Raw genomic sequence first — 17921 nt, 5'->3', positions numbered from 1 at the left:
TCTAAGGGCATTGTGAGACATTTTGTCTCAGAACAAGCTTCATATGCTTTATAACAAAATCAGCAGTGTTATAAGTCATTTACTTAGTGGTGACTCACAACGTCTAGTGTAGTGAATTACTTGGATCTGTGCAGATGGCCTTCATATTAATGCCCTATGAAGCCAGAGGATTTAGGATCCCTCCAGGCTCTGAGGATGTCTTCTCATAGCAACACCCCCTATGATGTCTTGAGGGATTCACATCCTTGTCACATCCCCACCCCCTGAGCCCTTTGGCACTAAGCAGGAGTACAACAGGCATCAACATGGTTCCATTCTCTCCCCCCTGCGAGATGTTGGCCTACGGAATCCTCCTTCACCAGCTAACCAATGCCTCAGAGGGCCTGCTGAATCACCAAATATTATGCTACCCCTTTAGCAGAATTCTCTCCACTCCCAGGTGAGACCTATTTTGTAGGGTTCTTTCTTTCTTTCTTTCTTTCTTTCTTTCTTTCTTTCTTTCTTTCTTTCTTTTTTGTAAGATACCCTGAGTAATGGGGTTGCAACAGTAGGGCAAAGTACACATTTTAAATCAACATGCCCATAGAATAATAGAACTGCAGAGTTGGGAAGAACCCAAGGGTCATTCTAGCCCAACTCCCTGCAATGCAGGAATTACAGTTAAAGAATCCCTGAAAGATGGCCATCCAATCTCTGTTGAAAAATCTCAAGTGAAGGAGTGTCCACCACCTTCAGAGAAGTCCAGATTCAACTGAATTCCCATAGCCAGTTTGGGCCATTGGGGAAAATTCCTAAAAGTGGCCAATGTGTCCTACTTTGTCCCGTGGAAGGGCAAGTGGTGCTGATTTTCTGTTGCAGAAGCAAGTCAAAAGTGGATGCTGGCTTACATTCTGCCCAGCTTCCCAGCTCTCACTGTTCAGCTAGCACAAGGCTGATGCTTTCAGGCTGCTGAGGTCCTGCCCTTCCATGGGGGATAGCCAGCAATGGCATAGCCCATCTGGTCTCATTATCACATCTCCCCTGGTCTTCAACATACCTATGTGTGGGGTGTGAGAGGACAGGACTGGGCAAATCTTTTAGAATTTGGCATCTTAGGTTAGCCAGACTCATTTGGGAAGTTGAGAGATGGGGCTGTCAAATTTGTCCAACTTCCTTGCTAAGCAACAAGCTTTCCTCAGTTTTTGTGTTCAGACTTGGTGGAAGGGAGAAGTGACCTCTCTGCTTGGACATGATGGAAGACAGGAAAACCTGCCTATCTTAGAGGGACATGTTAGGGCAGGTCAGACTTTCATGACTGCATTATCCTCAATAGTAGGTGTACAACAGTACCACCATCACGAAGGGCTAACATACCATATCCATTTTAGGCAATCTTGCAATGTAGTGCTAGGATTTTATGCGAATGAATCATCTTAATTTTTGCCAAACTTACTCCCACTCTGCAATCAGGTAGGCGCAACAGATCCTGATATGTGGATATGTTAATTTTGCAAAACAGCATGATGTATTTTTTTATGTAAATAATAAGCACCTTGCTGGTCCGGGGCTCATTTCAAAGAAAATAAACTTTCTTGACTTCTCTGTGCTTCTTAAAATATGCATGTTAGTTGAAACCTTGTCCATGTTGTGATGGCATGCAATGAAGTGTAAAATTAACAAACACACTGCAGTGCAAAATCGTGCACCATTCCACTTACTCATAAATCATTTATGTACATGTTTGATAATCCTGTCTCTTACATTTTCATTCAAGATTTCAAGTGAACCAACTTATCTACATTCTTTTTCTTTCTTACGCATTTGATTACTGTCAGCTTCACACGTGATACAGATAAAGAAGCAAAATTGCAACACTGGCATACAACCCAGCATTACAAACACACTATTTAAAAGCAGAATATTGTAAAGCAGGCATAGGCAAACTCAGCCCTCCAGATGTTTTGAGACTACAAGTCCCATCATCCCTGACCACTGGTCCTGTTAGCTAGGGATGATGGGAGTTGTAGTTCCAAAACATCTGGACGGCCATGCTACAACCATGTATTTAGGAATAAGATTTGTTAAATTTACTATCAGTAAACATACATAGGATTGGGTATTTAAAAGCCACCAGTCTTAATGGGAGACTCAAACATAAATATATCCCCTACTGAAAACAATAAAACTTCTAAGATCTACCTTGCAAAAGCACTGCCAGACTCATCAGATTAGGGTGGACTAAACATAACCTAAGTAACTTTTAAACTGGTCTTCATTGTAGTGACTTGCAAACACAAGTCTTCTTCAAAATTTACACCTCCAAAATATATTGGTTGCTCTTTTGTCACGAAACAGAGGTACAGTATTCAGGTTTCCAGCTGTATTAAAATGTGCAAACTCTAAATATTAGTCAGCATGAGAGCCGGTTTGCCCTTTCTGCATTTCTGAAGGGCTGAATGAGAGTGAGAGAACCAAGTTATTGGTGCACATAAGCAGAAAGGAAATTTGCAAATTTCATGATTTATAAGGAGGGTGCTCCTGACTAAGTCATGTTGTTTCCTTAATCTCACCCCACATCCCTGCCCCAGCTATCAAATAGTGAGAAAGGATGTAGCCTTTAAAGTGCCACAGAGCTTTCGTTTTTGCAAATCTGGCCAAACATGACTGAAATGGAATAAAGCAGTTCCTGAGGTGTGGTCACAACCATTCACGAAAGGCTGGGTTAAAGAAGTTGAAAACTGATAGTAGGAGGAGAAGCTATTCCAGGACCACATGTAGCCTTTTTGTTTTGTTTTTCAAGGGTCTGGCAGTTCTCTTATGCAAAAAGAAAAATCACATCCTGTACAAAAAACACACCCACACCTCGCAACCAATTTACCATGCTCTGAATAAATTATGCAAATGAGCAAAATGTAACTTTGATTAATTCAAATTGCAATACTTGTATTTCAAAGAGTTCAAAATCTTTTTGTGAGTGGGGAGGCGATACAGTGTAAGGAACAAATGGACATAACAGATGGGACTGGTAGTGGTAAATTAAGCTACAGGGCAAAAGGCAGAAATTCAGAATAGAAGGACCTGTCAATTTATTTTAAAACTTTTCTCTACCACAAAGCCTAACAACTTGGACTTTCTAGAAGAAATCAGATTTAATTGTGGAACACAAGCCATTACCAGTTGCTTTCTCTTATTTCCTGAGTTGAAAAATTTCCAGCAGTAACACAAAATTATGGGAGAGGATACTTGAATTGATAATGAAAAAATAAACATATTGCTCATGTACTGTGTACTGCAAACAAAACTTAATGGACCACTGGACAAGTTATGGTAGTTATATGTTGCTCTTGTACTTACATGAAAACCAATAAACATTATTTGACGCGGGGGAGAGAATTATGGGTTTAGAATTATGGTTAATGGTTAATCCCCCTTCTGACTCACCCTTGAGACAAAAACATTAACCTGTTTGGAAATGTGCAAGGCCATTAAAAAGAGAGAGAAAAGTGTCCTTTGTCCAATTACTTACCGATTTACTGCTATTCACTAGATATTCAACTTGCACAAAACGGTATGGGTAAAAGATCGCTAAAACATTTAAGAAGAAATTCTTAGTGCTCAGGTTTCTATCTGTGTCTAATTTTAAGATTGTCCCAAAACAACAACAGGTCTTATTTACTCCAGAACATCAACTGAAGGTGCATGAAGCAACTGCATCACTAAAGCTAAGCAGGTTTGGGTCCAGCAAGTGACTGCCTGGGAACCACATGCAAGCCACCCTGGGTTCCATGATGGAAGGAAGATGGAATACAAATGTAAGGAAACAGATCAATAAATACACTTCTGCTTTAGGAAGGCAATATCTGAGATTTCAGTTTTTGGGTGTGTGTTTTTTTTTACCCTGTTTTCCTGATGGGTTCAGTGTGGCTTGGATGCTCTGTAGACTCATCAAAAGCCACTGTGAGTAGTTTTGTCAGCAGTGTGTTGATGGAGAGGAAGGACGTGGAAGGACATGTGGATCCAGAACTGGCCTCTACAGTCACTTACGGACTCACTGTTAAAACTGTGTTTATGGAAGACAATCTTACTCGGCTAAGAGTGATCGCCAAAGAAGAAGAAGAAGAAGAAAGTTGATGGAGACAGTCGTGCCTTGCTCAGAAGCTGTAATATGCTAAATGAACCTTACACTGCTCAAACTTTTTAACTCGGTGACACCATGAAAAAACTGTTGCTCTGAAGGAACTCCAATTATGAGAATAAATGGGTTACCAAAAGATGGCATGTTTCCTTCTAAGGTAACCATCTCCAGACAAAAACTAGCTTTGTCCTTGGGACAAACAATACAAATAACTTTGTTTATTCAGTGGTCTGATTATTTGGGTTTCAGCAACAGCACAGAAATATACATGTCAATGGAAATGGCAGCCCCATGCCAAGTTCTCCTCCATCCCGCCTCATCTAGGATTACCTGTGTAACCTCAATGCCCCACATTACTGGCTGCTGCTGGCAGGTATAGAGAAATAAAACAGGAACATCTGAGTAAATGTTACAAGGAGAGAGGAAAGAATTTGACAAGTGATGAACATGCTCCATCTACCAGCAGGAGTCCGCTGGGATTTTAAATGAGTACTGCCACACTCATCTTGACCTTGGACCACATAGTCACTCCACTGTGTTTTAGAACATGTGTCTATCCTCTGTAGACCAATATGACTATATATTTGGCCAACTTGCACTTGCTACACAGTGAGTGATCATTGTTGTAAGCAAATGCATGTCCTTGTGTAGTAGGCATGAATGAATGGGATTTGTACCTCTGGCATGCCAAAAGGAAACAAAAAAGTATGTCTTAGGTTGAAAACATTGCTACAGTTATTAGGATAAAAGCATACTAGGACACCAGCTTATATCTTTTTAAATATGTTTATGGGACGGGGAGTTATTGTTTTGTTTTTGTTCTTGCTTTTATTATGTATTTTGTGTTTTTATTTAGTTGTGAACCACTCTTAGATCTTCGGATGAAGGGTGGTATACTAAATAAATAAATAAATAAATAAATAAATAAATAAATAACTGATTATCCAAACACAATGGGGTTTTGTTTTGTTTTGTTTTAGCAATGTAGCCTTGAATGGGTGTTTGGATCTTGCTGTCCCTAGAGCCTTCCACCCAAATGTTAATATCTCTTTGCCTCCCCACTCCTGAAATCTTTGATGTTCCTTTCTTGAAGAAGGGGGGGGGGGCTTTAGATGCTGGATCACAGCTTCATAACTTAAATATTTGGCAGCTGTTTTCGTGGCCACAGCATAAATCATGTTGTGCCATTTTAGCTAAAGCAGATCCTTAAGGTCAGACACCTTCTATAATACAGTGTTTGCATTCGTTTTACATACTTGGACCTGCAGATAGCAGCGGCAAGGACCAAAATCATGGTGAAAGACAGGAGTTACTTGTAAGGTTATTTCATCTTGCTACCATCAAATATGCTTCCATGGCAAAGCTGGATCTCAGCAGGTCAATGAAGAAGGAAGAAAGTGTGATGATTCACAGTACAAGGAAACCAAGCCATAGGGTGCATGTGTCCTGTATGCAAGTCAAATACCCCAGAAGACAAAAAGGAACAGCTGGAGCAACTGCTTCACAGGCAGCAAACTGCTGTTGCTACTGTTCTCTTTGTGTTTGTTTGTATGTTACTACAGCAGTTTGCAAGCAGAATGGGGAACACTGCGACTGCTTAACTCAAACATCCAATTCACTAAGATTACCATTAATAAAAGCCGGAATCTGCTTGGCAACAAGGCCAATCTGCTTAATGCTTTCAGCTAGGTTTTTTTCGTTTTGTTTTTGTGATGAAATGCCTACCAATTTGAAGAAGAAAGGTTTAAGTGGGCTAGGCTGTTCAGATTCTCATCACAATAAGCTTCATGTGTTATTGTAAAATTGGTCATGAAAACATTCCCTGCTCTCCCTAGAATACTGGTGTTTTGGAATATCAATCTGTGTGAAATTTCATGAACATTGAGGAAAAATTGATCTGAGCAAGACAAATATTTTGCCATGCCTTGGAGAAATAGTTTAAGTTCCCGGTCGCTATGGTTTTGAGGCTGCTCAGTTTTCCAGCTGATGGCTATTTACATAAAAATGTGCATGTCAGTTGCATTCATGTCTACTTTGGCCCTGAAATGTACCCTAAAACGTACCATGGATAAATATTCACCAGTAAATAGCTTCTCAAAAACATATTCCCCATTTTCCAGTGGATCCATTAACAACATGTGAGAATAGCAGAAAACACAGTGGTGTTGTAATGTGTTGTAACGGCTTCAGTTGAATGTCTCTTTAAACCATGGTGCCCTCCACATGTTGCTGGTCTACAACTCCCATCATTGGCTATGGTGGGGCTAATGGGAGATGTAGTTCAACAATATTTGGAGGGCACTATGTTGGTTAGCCCTGATTTAAACCATAGTTAAGCTTAAATATGGCTTAAAGGTGAAGAAGCAGGATGCTCGCGCACAGGGAGAAAAAAATGCAGCTGTCTCATTTTTCTCCCACTCTGCTGTTGCCATGCTACCAGGAGATGAGCCACGGCTTAAGTGTTATGTCTGAACTTGGGCTCATAGTTTGTCTCCCCAACACAAACCATGAATGATAAACCAAACAGAAGCCTTGGTTACAGTTCACAGTTTGTTTCGGGAGAGACAAACCATGAGCCTGGATTCAGGCAAAATGCTAAGCTAAAGCACAGCTCGGGTCCTTGATTGTGCAGCAGGAGTGAGGGAGAACAGAAGAGGCTGCGATTGTGCACCAGCACGTTGCATGGTCAACCTTTAAACCATAGTTAAGCTTAACAGTAGTTTAAAGTGGCGTGCAAACTGGGCGCATGAATGCATGGCCCAGGATATGGCTATTGATTCTTCTGCTCATGGTGATCTTACGCAATGCAATGAAATGAGGACCAGTTTCAGTTAAAGCTTTCCCCAGTTTTCCAGAGTCAGCAGTGAATAAGCAAGAACTCCTGACTAGAAACAGTCCACTCTCTTGCTGGATCGGCGCCAAAGGGACTGCCAAATATAAACTGCAAAACAACCGAAGCAAAATGCCATTCATTTTTGAAGGCTGTGAGGACATCCCAGCTTTGTGTGATTTATAAACAGTGGATCAAGACTCTCAACCTGCCACATGTGGAAAATTTGATGTTATAGAATGGAATGTAAGTATAAACAGAGGGTGATAGAGACCTGGAGGGGAAAAAAATTCAGCCTTACTATTATGCATCTGTTATGGCACGACGCTGCACATTTTATTTAGATTTATATAGCCTAAGTATCCTTCCATGCTAGCACACTAGGAGCTTTCACTCTAATTCAAAGCCTACAGTATCAGAATACAAATTCCATAACATAATCAAATAGAGTAAAATACTCCATCATAAATCACTGCTGAGGGGGAAAAATAGTACTGAATCATAAAACAACCTCAGTTAACATTATGTCCTTACATTCTCTCCCCCCCACCCAAGAAGTTTAGAGAAAAAAGTGATAGCAAAATGAAAGGTGGAAAAAAAGAACACTTTTCTGACCTCTTGTGGGTGATGAGCTTAAGCTCTGAGGCTGGAGAAAAAAGCACCAGCTCCATAAAATGCATAAGCAGCATGCAGTTGCAAAAGCCATTTGATAAATTACAGAAGCGTAACAAATGGTACTTAGCATCAATCTTTTATGGTCCCACCTACTCTCGGATGACTAATGCATCTCCTGCTGGATCCCCCCCCCCCCCGGTTATTGAAAAGCTTTAAGCAGCTTCAAGGAGAGCCATTTTTAAAACTCCCAGTGAAATATTTCCTTGCCTGAAATTTGGAACCTTTTCCTAGCATAAGTTATTTTATGTCATTTTCAGGGATTCCTAAAATATGTTACTGAAAGACAGCCATGCTCTGCACGGGCAAAGGAAGGAGGAGAGGGGAGGAGAGATGGAGCCAGCCTGCATAAGAGCCCACTGCACTGCAGGGAGTGGCTACAAAATAGAGCTAAATTATACAAGCTCTGCTCTAGGCCCTCTTTCTTTTACAGCAGCATAGGTCTATATGCAGGAGCGAGCTATTGTGGCTCTTCCAGGGGGTCTACTGATTGAGCATTCACCCTGGTTTGCTTGCACAAAACTTACACAGAGGCTACATAATATCTGGTCTTTATTGAGCTTTCCTTCTGATTTGTTTGTGGGACAGCTATATGACTATGAGCATTTATCCTGCATGCATTCTGACTTTCCTGCGGGCTGTTTGCATGTCTTCCTGTTAGTCGCTCATTCATTTCACACTTTTAAAAGGATTTCAAACCTGCAAAAAGTCCCATTTTTTATTTTTTAAAGTGGATTTGTTCCACTAGGTTAACATAGTGTTTTGATCTTCTTTAAATACATGAACCTTAAGTCCTGGCATGCGACTGAATCACTCCTGCAAAATACTGACAGCCTAGAGGCACCCTTAATCATTGTCTTTTCTTTCTGAATCCCTGAGTATGTTTTAAATGTAGATGAGCACAGCTGGCAATTGTACTAACTACTACCAAGTACATACTAAAATGCTGAAATGCTTCTTCAGAATCAATGGCTTTCTGTAGCACCCAAAATAGCAGCATGAAGTTGCTTTTTCTGACAGAAAGGTGGTTTATGAATCGCTTGTGATAAAAGGCCCCAATAATTCTGAAGCACCTTGTTAGTTTTGAAGGTGGAACACCATGAGACTCTTTGCTCTCCAAATGATAGGTACATGTACACATTACAAGAGACACATCAAGTTTCATTCGTGTGTGTGTGTGTGTGTGTGTGTGTGTATCCATCCAGTTGAACAAAGACTAGCCAATAAACTGCAGGCTCGTACTGAAATGTACTGGCAGCAAATAAAACAGCCTCTTCACCTCTGACAACATCAGGCTCTTCCAGCTCAGCTCAGTGCTCACTCACTCTCTCTCAAATGAAGATAATGAAATCACATGAACAATACTAGGGTTCAGTGGGGCTGGCTTGCCCCTCTGACCGCAGGTGTCCGGGGCCGCGAGCCATCACTGGGCCATGCATGCTATGTCATCACACCACTAGCATGTATTATGTCATCATACCCCCCAGCGTGCATGAGCCGACATCATCACACCCTTTGGTGTGCTGACATCATTTGTGCACGTAGCTGTGCCACACTTTATAGGTGCCCGGTCCCCTCATTTAAAATGTTGTGGGAGCCAAGGCATTCAGGGCCCCAGGGACTCAGCATCTATGCTATGGTTGTAACCTCTTCTGGGGAGGTTTTGTAGAGAAACATAATGAAAATCAGTAATGTCAGGTGCCAAGCCAAGGGGCCCCAAAATTGTTAAGATCCATAACAGCGAAGATCCATTTGGGGGCACCAAATTTTGGCCTCGCTCAGGGTACCAGGGTACCAAAGTCTGCCCCTACACACGTGCCCAGTTACTGATTAGTAGAGCATTGGGAATAGACCTCTGAAACATAGGCGTTACAAAACCATCTCTGTAGTAACAAATGTATTGTTGCATAGTCAAATAAATATATTTGCACATTTATATGTGTGTTATTGCACTATATAAAATCTGCAGCAAACAAGTGATGGAGAGAATTGCAAATCCTGAGTCATTTTTAGGACTTAGTTGTCTTTCAGAAGCTACTTCTGAAAAGAGGCTTGCAGGACTATCGCAGAAACTCATACTGTCAAACCATTCAAGACCACACTGGTTAAAAAGGGGACGAGTAGAGGTTAAAGTCATTCAACTGGTAGTAAAGCAGCATAGTTTCCTAATATACATACAGAAATGCCTACAAGGAGAAAAAAATGTGCAAAAATGTTTCTCTGTACACAGGACAATTACGGTAATAAAGATGTAGCCTGCAACACTGAACTTCTTACAATTCAGTTTTGTGCTTGTTTACTTGAAGCTACACTGCATTCAGTGGAGCTTACATCTAGGTAAGGGTACATAGGATTGCACCCTTGCATCATAATCCTATGCATGGGTACTCAGAAGTATGAGTATGTCCCACTGTCTACAATCGGTAAGCACTCATTAGTAAGTGTGCTTAGGACTGCAGCCTTGGTACATTCATTGATTTTAGTGAGAAAAAGATTGATCAGCCTATGATATTTAGTGACGGTTGAAAGAGAGCTACCACTAATTGCTACCATGAATTCAGTGGCGTAGCGTGGGTTGTCAGCACCCGGGGCAAGGCAAGTAATTTGCACCCCCTAACCCGTGGATTTGTGCCCCCTAACCCGTGGATTTGTGCCCCCTAACCCCCAGATGTTGCGCCCGGTGCGGCCGGCCCCCCCCTGCACCCCCCACGCTACGCCACTGCATGAATCCAAACTATGCACACAGAAAAGCACACATGAACATCTCTATAACACTTGAAGTATTCATTTGCATTTTCTTTACAGTAGTACAGGAAACCTTATCTCCTAATTGTTTATTTGACAAACTGGAGAGAATCTAGTAATAAATATATTTTAAGCTATCAGTTTTGAAATCAGTAACTGGAATCCATTACATCAACCACAGGAAGTATTAGATATTCTTATTTTAAAAGTCGACACTGTACTCAATATGTTGCCCAGCAACCAACTCTCCAGTAACGAAAGCAGAGACAGGCATTTAATCCTCAGGCATCATCTTGAAATCATGTGTTCCTGTAAAGATTTCCATGCACATCTAGGCACTGCCACAACCACATGGGTATAGTGATTTCTAACAGATCTATACCATGACACATGACAGCACACAAATGTGCATGATTTCTAATATTTTAGTATGAATATCTAAAGCAAAAACATTGAAATTAGCTATGCAGCATATCAGCGCTGTTATGTATTTAGTTCCTAGTGCCTCATAATCATGCCTTTTTATCTACTGGATACATAAACATTCTGATGTGATCTGGAATATTAAATCCCAAGTAATAGCAATAAACATCTGTTACTTACATTTTTGAATCATCCCATAGTGCACAATAGGGATTCAATGTGCCCTGAAACAAATAACAATCACCCATCAAAATTTGTTCTTTGCTGACAGAGATAACGAATGGTTATGACCAAATGTACAGAATTTTAAATGGAAAAAACATCCTCAACCCTGAATTTTTAAAAAGGAAGATTTGCTTTGCAAAGGCAATCATTTCACAATCCTTGTGAATCAACGGATCCCATCACCCACCCATCATCACTTTGTAGGAATGTGGAAGACCAGAATGCTAAGAGAAGCAGCACATGTTCTTTTCTAGTTGAATAACTCATATGTCAAAGGCTGGTGTTGTCAAACTATTAATGGTCCAATTATATATTGGGCAAACTAGCTACACCCAATCGTGTCCTGAGACCTACAGATGCAATTTGCACATGCTGCAGCATTTATATTTTGCAACTGCTAATTGGTGCTTCCTCTTGTCTCCATAACAGCTCACATTGTAATAAAACATTAATATTTGATTGCAAAACTTAGGTAGATTCTTAAAAATCCCACTCACTGAAAGATGCTGCCCTTGTGGCACTAAAACAGGTCAAATTCATCACACACGTTTTATTTTATTGCCCATTTTATGCAAAAATATGTAAGTATTTGGCCCCCTTATTGAAGGAGGGGATTTATCGCACTGACTCTTCCAGGGTGTCTTATCTGCTGAACAATTGTAGTAAGGACCTTGTGGAGAATGTGGCAAGACTTTTGAGTGACGCTATAAAATTACATCACCATAGGTCCTAAGAGCCATTTTGACACCTAACAATGTCTAGACAGTTTTATCCTAAAGTATCTCCCACTATGTTTCGTTAACTATGTTGCGTTCTGATCCATGTATACGATGCACTTTTTCTACGCAACGAGATTGATTGATTGATTGCAAAACTCAGCTTTTTAAAAATAATAATAACAAAAAGACTGATGGAAATAGGGGATATCTACTGGCTGGCATGAAATGAGCCTGGTTTGGCTGCTCTCATTATAAACACTAGCAGAAAAAGTACTTGGGGAACTGTATGTAAACAACTCCATAAACAGCATTTCTTATTTGGCTGCAGACCAGGTCATTTTGACCTAGACTGCTGAAAAAGTGCAAAAAAGAAGCAACTTTCCCTTAGATTTTGCTACTTCGCTTTCTTTATTGATTTGGAAACTTTATTCCTGGTGTCTGGAAATTACTGAAAACCTCCTCTTTAAATGCCTGCCTCTGGATCAGCCATCTTATGTCCAAACAGCATAGATAATGAAACAGATCATATACAATCTTTTGTGGCAGTTCCACTCCGGCAAATTCAAGCAGGATATGTACCCTAGCAGGCTGCTGATTAGTTTGAGGTTTCAGCCAGAAATATGTGTGGGGAGGTCTGTGCTTCAGAGAGGGGCAACAAAGGACAGGGCGATAGTGGTAGTCTCCTGTCTGCGGAGTGTTCTGTAAGGTCTGTCTAGCACTGACACTAATGTATATTTTGGTACCAGGTGAAAACTATTATCTCAGGCAGTTTATGGAACATGATGACTTGGTTGCTATAGCTTATTTGCTGGTGACTTTCTAAATAGTTGAGAACATTTTTGCTTTCTTTACTTTTGAAAGGTTTTTTTAATCCTACAATGGTCTATGGCTGTTTAAAACTTCTGTTTTAAATTTGTCATAAGTCATCTAGAGACTGCTACTATTAAGCAACTAACAAGTTAAATGAATAAATGAATGAATACGTAAATAAATAGTTCCTCTTCCCCCCTCACTTTTAAAGGCTTTTTGTTTTAAATATCAGCCTTCTGATGCTATATTTGTATATGGTTTTGACAACCGAGCATAAGAAGTGTCCTGCAGAGCATGAAATATAGCTTTCCGATTGGACTAATGAAAGATAAATGTAAAATACCATAGTTCATTTCCAGAAAGGCCTCTGCATCCAAATTCCCTCCAGGATGGGCAAAAGAGTATTGCATGAATTAAAAAACAACAACACACAACTGCATCTTGCCCTGGGTAGCATGCATACTGCAATTAGTGCTGAATCTCCTAACAGATGGTTGGCATGATCAGTTTTGATTATGCAGCTCACCTGTCTGGGAAAAGGTTCTGAATTCAAGCCTGACATCTCTACCGTAGCATGCCAACAAGGATATTCCTGGTTCAAAGCCTACTTCTGTCATGAACTCTCCAGGCTGCAGTAGGCAAACTACTGTTATCTCAGCCACAGCAACTTCTGTCTGACTTGAGAGGAAGTCAGGATGTCAAACTAAGCTGGGTTCTCCCTGTTGCGGTAGTCCACACACATTATGTTCCGTTTCTGTCTTGATTTAGCACAGAACTGGCTTTGGCAATATGGTCACCATGATGGATGACCTATGCTGGGAGAAGAACAGGGAAAGGGCAAGCTTGCTTTTGACTCTACCCATGATGGTATCCTTCCATATAGGCTGCCCAGATTAGGTGATGGGTACACTGCCTTATTGTGCTTCCATTCCTTTCTAGAAGTCTGCTTCCAGAAGGTGGTGCTGGTGAACCGCGGTTTAGTATTATGCCTGACATACTACAGAGTTTCCATTCCTCACACTCCTATCTGCCTCTAAAGGGATAGGTATAGCAGAATAGTGACTAGAGTTGTTTCTAGATGTGGAAGATGAACGACTTGGTGCAGAAGTGTAATGTGGCTGATCAGTCCATGGCAGTCATCTTTTGATCAAGTCCATAGGTCTGGCAGACAGGTTATGACTAGCATCCTTTCATACTGGGATCCCGTCACTCAAGTATTATGTCTGTTATACACAATTCTCACTGAAGTTGCAGTTTTTGAAAAGCATCTTAAGTCTCCGACATTCATCTGATCATAGTGATTAAATTAAGCAATAAAGAAATTGTTTAACAAATCATACATTGAATAACATTGAGCTGTTATTCATGTAACATGAGAAAAGAGTAATTGAATAAAGAAAGTCAGGATTTTATTTCTTATTCAGTAATTTAATTAAATAATTAGCCCGTTTAATTGGTGGCATGAACATGAGTGCTTTGTGAGCTGTTAATACAGAACATTCAATGTCTATGGATGAAACAAAATTATCTTCACCTTATTAAGTAGAGTACAAAGTTCAAAGACAAATTGTGCTGAATGAAGACATTTTAATTAGAAAAATTACTATCTATTCTTAAATTCAGGTAAATTATGGCAAAGGAGAAAAAAGAAAATCATTAAGATAGCAAGTGGGGCGGGGGCAAAGATACTGATTAATTAGCAATGGCATTTTCAACTAATGTTTTTATCTTCCTCTCCTTTATGCAGCAATAACAACAAAATCCTATTACACAAAGACATAACAAGATCTCAATCTCAGACATTTACATTACGGGTGGGGAACCTGCAGTCCTCCAGATCTTGTTGGACTCCCAACTTCCATCAGCCACAGTCAACGTGGCTACTAGTCAGGAATGGTGGAAGTTTAGTCCAAGAACACCTGTATAGCCATAGCTCACTTGAGCCCCCCTCCCCAATTTACACAGCCAAGTCCACTGAAGTGGACAATTTCAATCCAGTGATGGTATTTGTGAATCTGTGGAGGGCTTCTGAAAATTCCCTCAACTGAATTGGTGGCTGGATTCAACTAAATACTTCTGCTAGTGGCAGCCAGTGCAAGGCCTCCTGCTAGTGCAATGGAGCCTTCTCCCCATTTCCCCTGCAAATGGCTCCGGGGTATTGGAGAGATACCTAGAACTACATGCTGGGAAAGGGGAGGTTGCTCCATTAGGCAAGCATAAATGCATGCACTGAGGGAATGTTTGTTTTAGCAGAACCCTGAATTCTTCCCTCTGAGTTTTAAGATACCTAGTTTTGCCTCTGAAGTATGAGAAACTATCTTTTTTCGTTTCTGAATTTTGTACAAAGCACGGTACATTATTTTCATAACTTCAGTGCCCTTCAATTCATTTGCATCTTTCCCCACACTGTGCATCATCAAATGCTGCAAAAAAGAAGAAAAGTAATCCTGATGTGGCATGTTTCCATCAAGATTTATTTTTGTAGACACATTGTTTCATCAATGCACACCTAATGCGTAGGAACCAAAGATACTGATGCTCTGAAAGCTATGGCAAACTGTGCATGTGCTCCATATCCAGAGATAGTTTTAGAAATTCACCCAGTTACACTAGAATTCAGGAGGAGTGTAATTGTCATGAACTGGCAGGACAACAGGGAGGGGGAAGAGGATCCTGGCAAAGGAAGTAGCCGAGACTAGAACATACCAGGGCAAACTGGGAATGAGGAAGGAGAGGTTGGTGTAGGAAGTACTCACAAGGTGATGTGGATGACCAGGGGATGGGGGTCAGTGCCCTGTGTCTCCATGAACATTGTAAGGCTCTGAAGCGAAGCGTAGGAAGCAGTGGGTGGGGTGCTCTGGGATGCTGAGGCAGGCAAGATCCTACAGCCCAGCTCCCTAGCTGGCCAGATGGGGCTCGCTAGCTCTGGGAGGAGGGGTGTGATTCCTCAGCTGGAGTAGGCTTGGAACAGGTGAGGGTCTCGTGCTTCATAAAGCCCAGATGTTGCAGTCAACATGCAAAGTACAAAAGGGCATCAGAGGTGAGGTGCTGGGTCTGCTCAACTGCCCATGCTGATGGACCTCAGTTTGGATGCTTAAGGATCTCTGTGGGACTGTGCTTTGTTTGTACTTTGGACATGTTGATTGATGCTGGACTGGGTACTTGACATACTGACTTGCTCCCAAGTAGGCCAGGGGTTCAGGACAGAAATGCAGGGCAGAGTGAACCAAAGAAACAATAAAGGAATAGAATGGGGAAAATACTCTCAACGCAGTTCGTGATGTTGCTCTGTTGCTATTCCCCATTCTTACCTTTAGATATTATTCTGCTAGTGTTAGATGTTTTCCAAGTTAAGAACAGATTTTCATTTATTAACATTTCAGCAGAGGCGTGGTTTGTATGTTCGTAAATTCATGTTCATGCGTAAAGTGTTATGCAAAGGGCATGATTGCTGGTTTCACATCACATGTTGCCCCGGTAATTCATGATGAAGAAAAAGTGTGTGTGTGTGTGCACACACATGTAAGAGACAGAATAATGGGGCATCACAATTCCACGACCACATCTTAGCTTGTAGTGTTGATCAACCTGTCTCATGTGATTACCAAACTTCATAAATTGAGGAAAGTGTAGAATGGTTTTGGGGGAAGCAGCAACTATGCTGCTAAGGTAACATATGAACAAGCTCACAGAGAGCAAACCAACAAATGTGGAATATTCAAAGAGTGTTGTAGTATCACTTGAGAAAATACCCCAATAAAGTTCAACGCATTGAGTCCCAGAGATGTCAGTGCTTCGAGACTCCATTAAAGATGGTATTTCTTACATAGATGCTGGCAGATATTAGGCAATGATTCCTGAATGGATTGACTTTTCCTATATGAAGTCTCTCACCCCTTTACTATTGAGTTCACTCAAGGGACTGAATCCGACCTGCTGTCTGAAGAAAATGGAGATTTTGGATTCAAACAGAGCCAAAAGAAAACGACACCTCTTCCAGGATGTTATTGACAAGACTATTGCTTTCCTGCCTTGTCAGCACTTCCTGGCCCTGTGTTAATATGGTAGTCATTAATATCCTGTTACAGAAAGGTAGACAAAGCCAAATGACAATCAATGCCCTGCATTTTCTGCTGCCAGAATCAAGCTAATAAACATTTTAAAGAACTGGCAAGAGGCAAACGCTATGTCAGTAGATTACTGAAAAGAACAATAAAATAAACAAGCTGAAAAAAGGTTTCTAAAAATGGCTTTCAAAGACGTTCGTTTAACCTTCCCATGGCCTTGATGCTATTGGCCATTTTTTAATTACTTATATGGAGTTTATCTGTTGATTCCTACACTGATACAGTTTAGTGACACTATTCTGATTCTTTCTTCTTATCTCAACATGGTGACCAAAGTCACTACAACCTTTTCCACATGCTGCCCCATTCCCCTTTGCTTACAGTTAACCCTTAGAGTCCAATCCACTAACTGGTTTTATGGCAAAGCTACAGATAGGGGAGAAACTTAAACAAATTTGCACTACCTAATTTACACTTTCCATAGCAGTATGAGAGCCAAAACATAGTTATCCTTCAAAATTTGCACTTCTCTGAATTTTACAGTGCAGCTCTCCAGCTTGGGAATGTGTACAAAAATGCATACAGTGGTACCTCTGGTTAAGAACTGAATTCGTTCCGGAGGTCCGTTCTTAACCTGAAATTGTTCTTAACCTGAGGGTACCACTTTAGCTAATAGGGGCCTCTCCCTGCCACCGCCATGCGACTTCTGTTCTCATCCTGAGGTAAAGTTCTTAACCCGAGGTACTACTTCCGGGTTAGCGTAGTCTGTAACCTGAAGCATTTGTAACCCAAGGTACCACTGTATACTGAATGCAGATTCACATATTCTTAGGCATAACCCAACCAAAGTTAAGCCCTTCTAAGTCTCATTGTTTTCAGTGGGACAGTTTAGGTAAAGGTAAAGGGACCCCTGACCATTAGGTCCAGTCGTGACCGACTCTGGGGTTGCGGTGCACGTCTCGCTTTACTGGCTGAGGGAGCTGGCATACAGCTTCCGGGTCATGTGGCCAGCATGACAAAACCACTTCTGGTGAACCAGAGCAGCTCACGGAAACGCCATTTACCTTCCTGCTGGAGCGGTACCTATTTATCTACTTGCACTTTGACGTGCTTTCGAACTGCTAGGTTGGCATGAGCTGGGACCGAGCAATGGGAGCTCACCCCGTCATGGGGATTCGAACTGCCGACCTTCTGATCGGCAAGTCCTAGGCTCTGTGATTTAATCCACAGCGCCACCTGCGTCCCAGTTTAGCATGTGGTTAAATCTCTCCTATTGAATTCAATCAAATCTAAAAGTGCTTAATATCGGTTGGGTT

At 41.2% G+C, this 17921-nt stretch overlaps 1 protein-coding gene across 5 annotated transcripts in view; it reads right to left on the bottom strand.

Moving 5' to 3' along the window:
* ADGRB3 (adhesion G protein-coupled receptor B3) overlaps positions 1-17921 on the bottom strand; it is a 437944-nt gene that overhangs the window by 173793 nt on the left and 246230 nt on the right. For all 5 annotated transcript variants that reach the window (XM_083607031.1, XM_083607028.1, XM_083607027.1 and 2 more), the window contains one exon: positions 10965-11008. In XM_083607031.1, coding sequence (XP_083463157.1) covers positions 10965-11008 — 44 coding nt within the window. The remainder of the gene's footprint in view (positions 1-10964; positions 11009-17921) is intronic.

The sequence above is a fragment of the Podarcis filfolensis genome (assembly GCF_964270895.1).
Source record: "Podarcis filfolensis genome assembly, chromosome: 3".
NCBI classification, from domain to species: domain Eukaryota; kingdom Metazoa; phylum Chordata; class Lepidosauria; order Squamata; family Lacertidae; genus Podarcis; species Podarcis filfolensis.
Note: the sequence above shows the minus strand (reverse complement) of the source record. Positions and strands in the feature narration are given on the sequence as shown.